At 42.3% G+C, this 14,172-nt stretch overlaps 1 protein-coding gene across 2 annotated transcripts in view; it reads right to left on the bottom strand.

The window, feature by feature from the left end:
• Positions 1-577: 577 nt before the first annotated feature.
• LOC132377727 (uncharacterized protein C3orf18 homolog) overlaps positions 578-14,172 on the bottom strand; it is a 77,099-nt gene continuing 63,504 nt past the window's right edge. For both annotated transcript variants that reach the window (XM_059944000.1, XM_059943999.1), the window contains exons 4-5: positions 7,391-7,517; positions 578-3,566 (exon numbers count right to left, since the gene is read on the bottom strand). In XM_059944000.1, the coding sequence (XP_059799983.1) occupies positions 3,486-3,566; positions 7,391-7,517 (208 nt within the window). In that variant the 3' untranslated portion in view covers positions 578-3,485. The remainder of the gene's footprint in view (positions 3,567-7,390; positions 7,518-14,172) is intronic.

The raw sequence follows: 14,172 nt of genomic DNA, 5'->3' as shown, positions 1-14,172 counted from the left end.
CATCCTTATGAACTACGAAAACAACAGAACCTGAACCACAACCTCTATGGAGACCACAGCTTGGCAGCATCTTAACTGGTCACTATATGTTACAATAAAAATAAATATAGTGTGAAAGAGGAACAGTGCAGTAGTGTTTAAAGGTTCATGGACCGTTTGGAAATCTGATGGTGGAGGGGAAGAAGCTGTTCCTAAATCATACATTTCACAATGGACTTCACTGGAACATAAGAGCCCACTCAGCACGTAATTAAAACCACACAGTGGGCTGAAGGAGTAGCAACCAATCTGCTGAAGGAATCTAGCAGGTCATGGAGCATCTGAAGGAGAAAAGGAATTGTCAATGCTTTAGGAGCTGTTGATGATTCCTTTACCCTCACAGAAGCTGTTCGATCTGCTGAGCTCCTCCAGCAGATTACTCGTTTCCCCAGCCTCCTGAAGGGCTAGTTTTCACGCTGAATGACCGTGAGTAAGAAAAGGTTAATTCTTGATAAACCAGATACAACTTTGCAACGGAATTGTATTAAGATGTTGGATGGTCCAAAGTACAGCAATAACACACTTACATAAGACGTCACAAGATTAACCTTAGATTTATTTAATATTGGAAGATACACAGACTTAAATGTACCGAAGGTAAATGAGTAAAGAGGATTTACAAGAACAAAGCCGAGATATGCAAGTCTAAACCGTGTACCACTTTGTCCCTGTGGATACTTGGGCTGTGTTTTGCTGCAATAACACAGTGATCTCCCTCAGGGCTGTGACACAACATGGAGAAGTACAGACAGCCCAGTTTGTAAGGGGGCATATAGAGAGTGTTGCAGCATCTCCTCAGCATTGTCACACATTCGTCCATTTGTCATCTGCTGCCTCCCCCACCTCCTCCGCCAGCCCACCTTCTGAAACACCCTCCACCCCTGGCCAGCACAGGTTTTTCCTATAGGGCTTTGCATCTGGGAAGAGGAGACCAGAACATGGATGAAGTTGTAGAGTCAAAAGTAAGTCCTTGGCCATGGGTCTTCTGGCTGCTTCTGCTGACCATCAAAGGCTAGCACTAACCACCAGTGAGTGGTCCTTGAGGCTCAATGTTGATGTTTGTGGATCTCTCCCGGTTTTGGAACTTCAACCCTGGTTTGATGAGTCACCAGTAATTTCCAGCTGGAGATTGGGCCAGTGAGATACCAACAGAGGCCCTGAAGGAAGTGAGCTGACAGGTTATGGGGCAACTGTGTCAGCCAGCTTGGGAGCCAGCAGTCATCAAGGGTTGAACAAGCCACCAGCTCTCAGCCTTGGTCCTCATGGGAAAAACTGCGGCCAATTTGTATGCGGCAACTGCGTTAACTGTAACTAACAAAGTACAGGAGCTGCGATGGGTGGAGAGGTGGCTCACCACCATCTTGTTAAGGGCATTTAGGGATGGAGAGTAAATCCTGCCCCTTCCAGCAACCTTAACATTCAGCAAGATTAGCAAATTTAAAAAGGCAAGTGGTATAACAGTGCAAGATAGATCTTGGGAATTGATGTTCTTGTTAGATTGTCTAAAATTACTTCTCAATGTCTTGAATTGATTTCATCAAATTCTATTGCATTATGCATTTATGTAGCGCCTTTTATGATTTCAACACGTCCCAACTGAAGTACAGTCGCTGCTGCAATTTGGGAAATGCGTTCACCATGTTACACACACTGAGCTCTAACAAGCAGCAATGTGATAATCAGCAGACTGTCTAGTTTAACAAATGAGGAATAAACGTAAATAAATATAGCCCAGGACTGGGGATAATTTGTTGTCATGTGTGGATGGAGTCTTGCTTTAAAGTCTCACGCACCCTGACTGTTCTGCACTCCCCAGCACGTCAGCCTGGGTTCTAACACTCAAGCTGCTACATTAGGCCTTGAACTCATGAACCTCTGACCAGAGGCAGGAGTCCTATTGCAATATGCCCACAATATATATGCAGCCAGTGAACTATGCACATCACTGATAATAATTCCCAATAAAACTAGTTATTGGAAATAAAATGACAAATAAAGATTAAATATTTTTCCCCAATAGAGGAAAGCAGGAGTTTTAATCTTATATTTTTTTGATTATTATTAGAGATACAGCATGGTAACAGGCCCTTCCAGCCCAATGGCCCCAAACTGTCCAACCACACTCATGTGACCAATTAATCTACAGACCCATACATTTTTGGAATGTGGGAGGGAACTGGAGAACTTGGAGGATACCCTCACGAACATACAAACAGACAGAATCGAAACCACTGCTACCATGCCGCCCCCTAAAAGAATTTGACGAAATACATTTGGGAAGGATTCTGGCTACATCTCTCCCCTATTCACAGAATTCTTGTGTATGGGCTGTTCAAACATCTTTGCTCAGAACTGGATTGGATGGGTCCTGGTGAAATGTGTGCCAATTGGCATGGTGCTGTTCTCTCGACTTGGGTGTAGTTGTGTTGTAATTGGCAGTAGAGGGAGTGATTTGAGATAGAAAGGACATGGGCAATTGAAGGGAAGAGAGAAGACGAATGAAACAGCAGCCTGTGCTGCTTTTGTGCTGGCTGGAAGATGCTGCTGTGTTTCTAATCATCTGGTGTTAGGGAAAGAGGGATAGCGGTCAAACATGGGGAAGCAGGACTAGCTTAGATGGGCACCTGGCTCAGCATGGACAAGTTGGGCTGGAAGGCCTGAACTTGTGCTGTATCAGACAATGATCGGAGCAGTTATGCAGGCTTGCATTAGCCATAGTAGTGATAGAGTGAATCAATCTTCCATTTCTTGAACCAATCTGCACAACCTTAATCACTTCCTCAGTATAGCAACACTACGACCACTTTGCACTACAATGTCCTAAGTGTGTTCTTTCTTGCATCATTTACATATAATTTTTTTTTGTAAATGTTGAATCTCTAGTTCTGTATCTACGATGCTGATGCAAGTACGTTTCTCATTCCACCTGTGCATATACATGACAATAAACCTGACTTTGACTTTTACTCTGATGGTTGTGCCAGAGCTGGATAGTTTGCTGCTCCTGTCAACCATCTACTGGTCAGGGTAGGTCCAGGGCAAAGGTTCCCAACCTTTTTTTATACCGGGGAGCCTTACCATTAACAGAGGGATCCGTGGACCCCAGTTTGGAAACCTCTGGTTTAGGGATTGTCGCAACCGGAGTGCAGGGAGGGAGGGGTGGTGGGAGACAAGCATGCCAGCTAATGATCCAAGGTGGATGAAATGAGATACTAAGCGGAGGAGTGCAGCCCATCTCGTCCTCGCTGGAACCAGTACAATGTGCCCACTTGCCTTCAAAAAACCCTCTCTTGAAATTTAAGTGCACAAAATTACCCCCGAGTGGCCAGGTTTCGATATCCAGAAAAGGGGAGACAAAGCAGGCATCCGTAGGAATGCACACATAACTGGAGGCGCACACGTGACCACTGGGGTGTTGTCCATCAGCATCGGAGCTTAAGTATTGTTCAGGCATTAATGGCATTAGCTACATCTGTGAACACCAGTCTGCTGGGCCTCTGCAACAATCCTTGACTTGGCATCAAGATCTGGAGAAAGAAATATGGAAATGAGTAACCTGGAATTCACCTGTCCTGGATATTCCAGTGTCACAGTCACTCGCAAGTTTCAACGTCTAAGACATAAGAAACCTTTTGCACTGATTCTTTCAGTGGTTCTTTCACAGGTTCTTTCAGTTCCTCTCTCACAGTGGCAGCACATTTCAATGAAAGCTGTTGGCTCACTCTGTTGTGTCCTTTACTCACCCATTTCCCAAAAGATCCCAAGATATATTGTCAGAATCAGCATCAGTTTTAATACCTTCAGCATATGTCATAAAATTTTTTGCTATGCAACAACAGTACATTACAATAACAATAAAAGCTGTGAATTACAGTAAGAAGACATAAAAGGTTAAATTAAATATGTAGTGCAAAAAAAATAGTGAGATAGTATTCATGGGTTCGATGTCCATTCAGAAATCTGATTACAGAGGGAAAGAAACATGTTCCTGAATCTTCAAGTGTGTGTCTTCAGGCTTCTGGACCTCCTCCCTGATGGTAGCAATGAGAAGAGGGCATATGTTGTATTATACTTGGAGTATTGTGTTCAATTGTAGTTGCTTCGTTATAGGAAGGATGTGGGAGTTTTAGAGAGGGTGCAGAGGAGATTTACCAGGATGCTGCTTGGGTTAGAGAGAATGTCCTATTAGACCATAAGACCATAAGACATAGAAGCAAAATTATCCATTCAGTGCACTGAGTCTGCTCCGCCATTTCATCATGGCTGACTCCGGATCCCACTCAACCCCATACAGCTGCCTTCCCGCCACATCATTGGATGCTCTGACCGATCAGGAAACTATCAACTTCCGTATTAAATATACCTATGGACTTAGCCTCCACTGCTGTCCGTGACAGAGCATAGAATAATTTGATTGCGCTTGGGCATTTTTCTTTGGAGCAAAGAAGGACGAGAGGTGACTTTATAGAAGTGTATAAGATGACAAGAATCATAGTTATAGTGGACAGCCAGAGATCTTTTTCCCAGGGCAGAAATTGCTAACACAAGGACGTATAATTTTAAGATGAGGAAAGTATAGGAAGGATGTTAGAGGTATGTTTTTTTTTAAACATAAAGAGCAGTGGGTCACCCAGGTCATGCTCTCTTCTCACTGCTGCCATTAGGAAGAAGGTAAAGGGCCCTCAGGACACACACCACCAGGTTCAGGAGCAGTTACTACCCTCAACCATCAGGCTCTTGAACCAAAGAGGATAAACTTCGCTCAACTTCACTTGCCCCGTCATTGAAGTGTTCCAACACCCTACTCACTTTCAAGGACTCTTCATCTCATGTTCCTAAGTTTTATTGCTTATTTATCGTTATAATTTCTTTCCTTTCGTATCTGCATTTTGTTGTCTTTTGCACACCGGTTGTCCACCCAGTTGTAGTCGTTCATTGATTCTATTATGGATTGATTGAGTAAGTCCACAAGAAAGTGGATCTCAGGGTTGTATTTGGTGACATATGTACTTTGATGATAAATTTACTTTGAACTTTGGTGCATGTAACTCACTGCCAGGGGTAGTGGTAGAGGCAGATAACTCCGGATATTTAAGAAAATCTTAGATAAGCATAAACATGAGAAATTCTGCAGATGCTGGAATCCAAAGCTACACACATAAAACGCTGGAGGAACATAGAATGTCAGTCAACATCAAAGGAAATTAATAAACAGTCAAAGTTTCAGGCCGAGACCCTTGTTCAGGTCTATATAGGCACCCGGATGACAGAAAAATGGAAAGCTATGTGGGAGGGAAGTTTTAGACTGATCTTAAGAATAGGTTAAAAGGTTGACACAGCATCAAGGCCAGCACAGCATTGTGGGCTAAAGGACCCATACTGTGCTGTAATGTTTTATGTTCCATGTCCTAAATATAAGATGCTCATTCCTTTATATCAACCCATGCTGAACCTCATGGAGGAAATCCCCGGACAAGTCTCTCTCCACCTTCCAACCAAGGGGGGAAGTTTGAAGACACGTGCCTTCTTCGCCCTCTTCCCCCCACACCCTCGACCCTCACACGGACTCGCTGCCTCTAGAAGGCAGCCACCTACAGCCCAGCCAAAGGACTTGTTGGTTAAAAAGATCAGATCTTTAAGACACACTCCCTTGTGATTGCAAGGACCAGCATAAGGTGTGACCCAGTTAGACCCAAAAGTCCTGTATTGTGCTGAACTGTTCTATCTTCTAATTTATGAAAAACTCTACATAAATTAAGCCTGACAAGCAACTAATGTGCATATACCACCATGAGATCCATTTTCTTGCAGGCATTCATAGTAGAAAAGTAGAAAAATAACAGAATCAGAAGCAGGTTTAATATCACCAGCTTATGTCATGAAATTTGTTAAATTTGTAGCAGCAGTACATTGCAAAGCATGATAAATATAGGAAAAAACTGAATTACAATTGGTATATACATGTATATTAAATAGTTAAATTAAAATAAGCAGTGCAAAAACAGAAATAAAATAAGTAGTGAGGTGGTGTTTATGGGACTCAATGGCAGAGGGGAAGAAGATATACCTGAATCTCTGAGTGTGTGCCTTCGGGCTTCTGTACCTCCTTTCTGATGACAATGAGAAGAGGGCATGGCCAAGTGGTGGAGGTCCTTAATGATGGACGTTGTCTTTCTGAGACACCATTCCTTGAAGAAACTTTGGATACTACAGAGGCTAGTACCCATGATGGAGATGACTAATTTTACAACTTTCTGCAGCTCACTTCAATTCTGTGCAGTAGCCCCCTCCCACACCAAACAATGATGCAGCCAGTCAGAATGCTCTCCATAGTACACCTGTAGAAGTTTTTGAGTGTTTTAGGTGACAAACCAAATCTCCTCAAACTCCCAATGAAATATAGCCACTGTCTTGCCTTTTTTATAGCTGCATCAATATGTTGGGACCAGATGCCCAGGACCTTGAAATTCTCACTTTCTCCATCTCTGATCCCTCTATGAGAATTGGTTTGTGCTCCCTCATCTTATCCTTTCTGAAGCCCATAATCAGCACTTTGGACTTACTATTGTTGAGTGCAAGGTTGTCACTATGACACCACTGAACTGATTGATATACTTCTCTCCTGTGTGCTTTCTCATCGACATCCGGAATTCTGCCAACAATAGTTGTATCGCCAGCAAATTTGTAGATGGCATTTGAACTATGCCCAGCCACAGTCATGGGTGCAGAGACAGTAGAACATTTGGCTAAGCACACATCCCTGAGGTGTGCCAATGTTAATAGCCAATGAGGTGGAGATGTTATTACCAATCTGCACAAATTGGGGTCTTCTGGTTAGGAGTTCCAGGATCAATAAAAAACTACACACAGAAAAGGCTGACAAACGATCACTGAGCAAAAGAATAGAAAGTGTGCAAAAACAAAAAAAAATGAAGTAAATAAATAATACTGAGAACATGAATTGTGGAGGCCTTGAACGTGAGACTACAGGTTGTGGAGTCAGTTTGACATTGAGGTGAGTGAAGTTATCCACACTGATGGAAGATGGGCAGCCTCTCTATGAATCCACCCAGCAAGCTGTCACTGTTAGTTTCCCTTTGCCAACCCTTACTGTCAATGCTTGCTGTGTTTACCCTCAGGGCTAGCACACACATTGCCAGCTCCCTCCAGCAAACTTTACAGACAGTCCTCACACGAGGAACTCTCACTGCTTGAGTGTGCTATTGCAAGCCCTCGCAAAAGGCGCCATCTTCAGGTGATGGCTGAAGAGAGGCCAGGAGAGCAAAGCCTGGGTTCGACCTCAGATCAAGGAGGTGTTCGGAGATGACATGTCCACTGCTCACTGCCTCACCTTGCTCTGTAATCCCTGTGCCGCTGCGTCTCGACCGTGGTCGAGTAGCTCCTGTTCCAGCTCGTCCTGCTCCTCAGCAGGGTCAAAGTTATACATGGGCATCAGTTGATGACGTAGCTTCTCAAGCCTAGTGGGTGGGAAAACACAACAGAGATTAACTGTTTTACAACAGCTTTCAGAAATCAGACATTCTTCCCCTTCCTTTACTGTCCCGATGCAGGATCGAGGCCTGGAACGCTGGCTGCTTATTCTTTTCCATAGATGCTGCTTGACAAAGTTCCCCCAGAATCTAAGAGAATGTAATAGTGTAGATGCTTCCTCTATTGCCTAAATCTATAACCATAGTCTCGGGGTACAAGATTGACCTTTATGGCAGAGGTGGGGTAAAATATTGTCCCTTAGCTGGTGGTGAGTCATTGCAATTCTCTATACCAAAGGGCTGTGGTTAGTAGACTGACGTTGAGTGATGTGGGAATCTGGTGGGAGAAGTCTACGATTATTACATGGTGGGGCAAGTTCCAGGATCACATAGCTGCCTCCGATATCTCATGTTCTGATGGCGTTAGGAAATGTAAAATGCTCTCTCATAAGAGGCAGCCAATGGGAAAGCAAGAAAGAAATATTCAGTCTCTCTCCCCCATCACTCTGAATTCACCTCCCTCACTCTCTCTTTATCTATCCATCCATCCTCTCATTCACTATCAGTAACTTCATCTCTCTCCTCTCTCTGACCATCCTCCTTCTTCCTTTACCTCTTGCTCCCCTCTGTCTATCCTCACTCTCGCTCACTCCATCCCTCCTTCCCTCTCCCTCACCACCTTTCTCTCATTCCATCTCTCGATCTCATTCCATTTCCTCCTCACTCCATCCCTCTCCTCCTCTCATTCAAGTCTTGTTAGATCAAAGGCAGAAGTGCTGAAAACATAAGACAAAATTTCTTGCCTGCCATTTTATCAAAAGAGTAATCTTAATGACCAGCCTACTATTTGGTACTTTATCAGATATCTCTTGGTGGTACAAATATCCCACATCAGTTACATTTACTGCTATGTTTTGCAATTCCAAAACATAAAACCAACTGCAAGCAGGAAGACAGAGTTGGGAATGCATGTCTTAGTTTTGTTTTCACTTTAAGAAGCACGCACTTATGACACACTGGCATGATGAAGACTGCAATTTTCATTCTTTTACATATAACCCACAATGAATTATTTAAAGGAACAAGAATGCTTAATCAAACAGTATATTTACAATATTGCTCAAATATTACTGAAATATTAAAAACACAACATTTCTGTCATTAATCCTCTACATTACATTATCAAAAGATTCCAACGAGTTAATTGGACACAGTTTGCCTTTAACAAATCCAAGCTTGTTTCCCCTGAATAATATGCTCTTTTCAGAGTGAGTGGATTGATACCAGGAGGCTAAAAATCAGAAAGAAAGGGATCCTCACAGAGTCTGAACTCCCAGGCTTGGTTGTCCTAGATTGTACATCTTTCCTGGAGAGGGATTTGAACCCACAACCCTCAAGGGAGGAAAACACCTCATATTCCATCAGGGTAGCCTCCAACCTGATGGCATGAACATTGATTTCTCTAACTTCCAGTAATTCTTTCCCCCCCTCCTTTCACTCTTTTTCATTTCCCATTCTGGTTACCCTCTCATCCCTTCTCCTCCATTGCCCTCACAAACTCCCTCTGGAGCACCCCCTCCTTCCCTTTTCACTGTCCACTATTGGATTCCTTCTCTTCAGCCCTTTATCTCTTCCACCTACCCCCAACCCAGCTTTTCCATCGCCCCTACTACCCCTCCCATCCATCCACCTTCCCCTCACCTGGTCTCACTTATCTCCTTCCAGCTTGGTTTATCGAGCTCCCTCCTCCCAACTTTTTATTTCCGTGTCTACTCCTTTCAGTTCCAATCCAGATGAAGGGTCTCAGCCCAAAATGTCAACTGCTCATTACCCTCCATAGATCCTATATGAACTGCAGAGTTCCTCCAGCATTCTGTGTGTGTTGATCAATGACAAATACTGTTCTCTTTTAGGGTAAAAGGAAGACATAGGACCAGTCTTGTTCAGATCTGATCTCTTGTGGTTTCAACATCTACCATGTTAACACTTAAAGAACATGGAACATAACTTCATAAAGAAAGTGACCAGAGCAGCATTTCTACACTCAAGAACAATTGCAAAGGTGCGTTCTTTTCGGTCATGTAATGATGCTGAAAAACTAATTCATGCCTTGATATCAAATTGACTAGATCAGAATCAGAATCAGAATCAGACTTCAATCACCAAGTACCTGTGCACATACAAGGAATTTACTTCCATCAGATGTTGTCTCTCTGCTCATAACAATAATAATGATAAATATAAATGAAAATATAGATTATACATACAGGGAGTGCAATCCAAGTAATAGTTAGCCGACAGTTAACCGGCAGTTAACTGTTCAGCAAAGTGACCGCAGTAGGTAAAAAACTTCTCCAGTGCCTATTAGTCTTAGTCTGGAGGGATCTGAAGCGCCTACCAGACGGAAGCACCTTTTAATGGTCTCCCAAAGCAGGCTACTGACTCATTTAGAATGTCGCTGCTAGACTATTAACTAAAACCAGGATGAGGGAGCAGATCATTCCCATCTTAACTACTCTGCATTGGCTTCCTGTATCTTTTAAAACTGATTTTAAAATCCTCTTACTTGTTTTTAAAGCTCTCAATGGGCTGGGACCAGAGTACATCACAGAATCACTTTTCTTCTATAATCTTGCTCGAACTCTCAATTTTTTTTCTGCTGGTCTCTTAAATTTAAACAATCTCCCTCGAAAGAAAATTGGCACATCAACTTTTTGAACTACACTCCTAAACTATGGAATTCAATATCTAAAACTATAAGGGATTCAGACTCAGTTGGTACTATTAAATGCCAGCTCAAAACCTGCTTATTTAATCTTGCTTCTAACTAACATAATTTCTTCCTTTCATTTTCATATTTGCACTTTATCCATTATAAAGCACTTTGAACTGTATCATTTGTATGAAATGTGCTCTATACTGTAAATAATTATAGAGCACATTTCATACAAATGAAACATCTGATGTACAGGCAGAGCCAAGCACACTCATTTATTTTTATCATTCGTATAATTATTACAGAACAGTACATGCCCTTCAGCCAAAGACATTGTGCCAACTTTTTAACTTATCTCTCCTACATAGCTCTTTATCATTTTTTCTATCATCCATATGCCTATCTAAAAGGTTCTTAAATGCCCCTAATAAATCTGCCTCTACCACCACCCTCGAAAGGGTGTTACACATACACACACACACACACACCCCCTCCACTCTCTGCGTAAAGAACTTACCTCTGACATCACCCCTGTATTTTCCTCCGATCACCTTAAAAAGATACCCACTTGTATAAGCCGTTTCTGCCCTGGGAGAAAAGCTCTGACCATCCTCTCTTGTCACCCTGTACAGGTTTTATCCTCTTTCTCTCCGAAGAGAAAGCCTGCTCAACCTATGCTCATCTCTACTTATCAATTAGAGATCACATATCTCTTCTTGTCAAGTGGAGATTTTAGTTAACTGGCTTGACATTTTTTCTCTTGCCGGTTACTTCCTATATTATAATTCTTTCTCCTCCTTCACTCTTCCCTTCTTCTTTTCTGCTTCCTGGTGTTAATCTAGTTACTTGGAGAAATAGGGACTGGTTAGAGAAAGGTTTTAAAAAACTGGCACGGATTAGAGAAAGCTGATTTAAGAAAACTAGTATGGATTAGAGGAAATAGATTAGAGAAAGTTAAAATAGAATAGAGAAAGGTGGCATAGATTAGAGGAAATTGACAGGGATTAGAATGGTATAGATCAGAGAAACCTAACGTGTATTAGAGAAATGTGGCATGGATTAGAGAAAGTCAGCATGGATTCATTACAGGCAAACTACATCTAAATGACCTGATAGAATGGTTTGATTAAGTAACAGAGAAGATCTATGAGAGGAACACAGAAACGGCAGATGCTGGAATTTGGAGCTTAAAAAAAAATGCTGGCAGGACTCAGAGTCAGGCAGCAGCTATAGAGCAAGATGGACAATCAGTGCTTTGGGTCGAGACCTTTCATCCAGACTGACAGAAGAGGGAGAGATAGCTAGAACAAAGAGGAAAGTGAAGAGCCAGCAAGTGACAGGTGGATCCAAGTGGAGAAAGATTGAGTGGCAGATGGAGTGAGGTGGGGAGGGGAGGGTGGGGGCAGATAATGACAGAGACTAGGAGATGATTGATGGAGGCCACATTCAGCTGATGTTGTCCAAATAGAGTTCCAAAAGACAAAATGCATAGAAATTTGGCAAAGTAACAAATAACTAAGAGTAGTATTAGAAGATTATTGCTCAGTATGGAAAGAGTTCAGTGATCTTCAATACTGTTTGCCTGCTTTTCCTAATATTAAATAATGATTTGAATTTAGGTGTACAGGGCACCACTTTCATATCTGCAGATGATTCAAGATCCAAGTGTATTTATCGTGCGTAAGACAGCAGTAAAGTAAAGACAGTAAAAAAAATATAAAGACAGCGTGTAGTCAGACTGTCAGGAAGGGCAGGCAGGTGATGGGACTTAGTTGCAGCCAACAGGCTGAGTATTGAATCATTAGGGATGCAGAAGCAGAAAGGATAGCAAATATGGTACTCAAAGTGTTGTATCTAAATGTCTATAGTATAAGAAATAAAGTGGATGATCTTGTTGCACTATTATAAATTGCCAGGTATGATGTGATGGCCATCATAAAATCGTGGCTGAAGGATTGTTGTAGTTGGGAGCCGAATGTTATATTGTTATATTGGAGGTATAGGAAGGTAGGCAAAGAGGGTGGTGTGGCTCTACTGGTAAAGAATGGCATCAGATCAGTAGAAAGATGTGACATAGGATCGGAAGATATCGAATCCCTGTGGGTTGAGTTAAGAAACTGCAAAGGTAAAAGGACATTGATGGCAGTTATATACAGAACTCCCAACTGTGGGAGATGGACCACAGGTTACAACAGGAAATAGAAAAGGTGTGTCAAAGGGGCAATGGTATGGTAATCATGGGAGATTTTAACATGCAGGTCGATTGGGAAAACCAGGTTGGTCATGGATCTCAAGAGACTGAGTTTGTTGAATGCCTATGCGTTGGCTTTTTAGATCAGTTTGTCGTTGAGGCTACTAGGGGATCAGCCATACTGGATTGGGTGTTATGTAATGAACCAGAGGGGACTAGGGAGCTTAAGGTAAAAGAATCCTCAGGAGCCAGTGATCACAATATTATTGAGCTCAAATTGAAACTTGATAGGGAGAAAGAAAAGTCTGATATAGCAGTATTTCAGTGGAGCAATGAAAGTTACAGCGGTATGAGATGGGATTTGGCCAACGTAAACTGGAAGGAGATGCTGGCAGGGATCTCAGCAGAGCAGTAATGGCATGTGTTTCTGGGAAAAATGAGGAAGGTGCAGGACATATGTATTCCAAAAATGAAGAAATACTCAAATGATAAAATGATAAAATCGTGGCTGACTAGGGAATTCAAAGCTATTGTAAAAGCAAAATAAAGGGCATACAACAAAGCAAGAATTAGTGGGAAGATAGAGGATTGGGAAGTTTTTAAAAACCTACAGAGAGCAGCTAAAACAAGCATTAGAAGGGAAAAGATGAAATATGAAAGCAAGCTAGCAAATAATATCAAAGTGGATAGTAAAAGTTTTTTTCAAATCTGTTAAAAATAAAAGAGAAATGAGAGTGGATATATAGGCATCCATTAGTCTTGAGAGACCATGGATTTGTGCCTTGGAAAGTTTCCAGGGTTGTATGGGAGACCAGCAGTTGCCCATGCTGCAAGTCTCCCCTCTCCACACCACCGATGTGGATATAGGACTGCTAAGAATGAGGCAGGAGAAATAAGAATGGGGACAAGGAGATGGCTGATGAACTAAATGATTATTTTGCATCAGTCTTCACTGTGGAAGACACTAGCAGTATTCCTGATGTTGTAGTGTGTGAAGGAAAATAAATGAGTGCAGTTACTATTACAAGGGAGAAGGTGCTCAAAAATTTGAAAGACCTAAAGTCACCTGGACCAGATGAACTGCACTCTAGGGTTCTGAAAGAGGTAGCGTTAGAGATTGTGGTGCATTAGAAATGATCTTTCAAAAATCATTGGACTCTGGCATGCTGCCAGAGGACTGGAAAATTGCAAACATTACTCCACTCTTTAAGAAAGGAGGAAGGTGGCAGAAAGGAAATTATAGACCATTTAGCCTGACCTCAGTGATTGGGAAGATGTTAGAGTCAATTGATGAGGTGATGGAGTACTTGGTGACAACAGGACAAGATAATAAAAAGCCAGCATGGTTTCTTTCAAGGAAAATCCTGCCTGATGAACCTGTTGGAATTCTTTGAGGAGATTCTGCTTCTTCTTCGGTCGTCCATCCAATGACGACATCCACTCCTTTAACAGTGAGATCTTTGATGACTATACAGTCCTATTCTGGACCCACAAGCTCTACTGCAGGTGGGACATGTACATGTGGTAGTGATGGCAACCATGGCTGCATTTCTCCTGGCTCTCTTCTGCTGTCTTCTGGTTGTTCTTTCCATCTCCAGAATATGAACCCCGTCCCTACACAGCTGTCACCAAGTGTTACAGTCAGCAGCAACATCCTCCAGGTCCTCAAGGATCTTGCACTTCCTGAAAGCATTCTTCATCTGATCCTTATAACACTTTGGCCTTCCAGCTGGGCA

The sequence above is a fragment of the Hypanus sabinus genome, chromosome 19 (genome assembly GCF_030144855.1).
Source record: "Hypanus sabinus isolate sHypSab1 chromosome 19, sHypSab1.hap1, whole genome shotgun sequence".
Classification (NCBI taxonomy): domain Eukaryota; kingdom Metazoa; phylum Chordata; class Chondrichthyes; order Myliobatiformes; family Dasyatidae; genus Hypanus; species Hypanus sabinus.
This window is presented reverse-complemented; position numbering and strand designations above follow the sequence as displayed.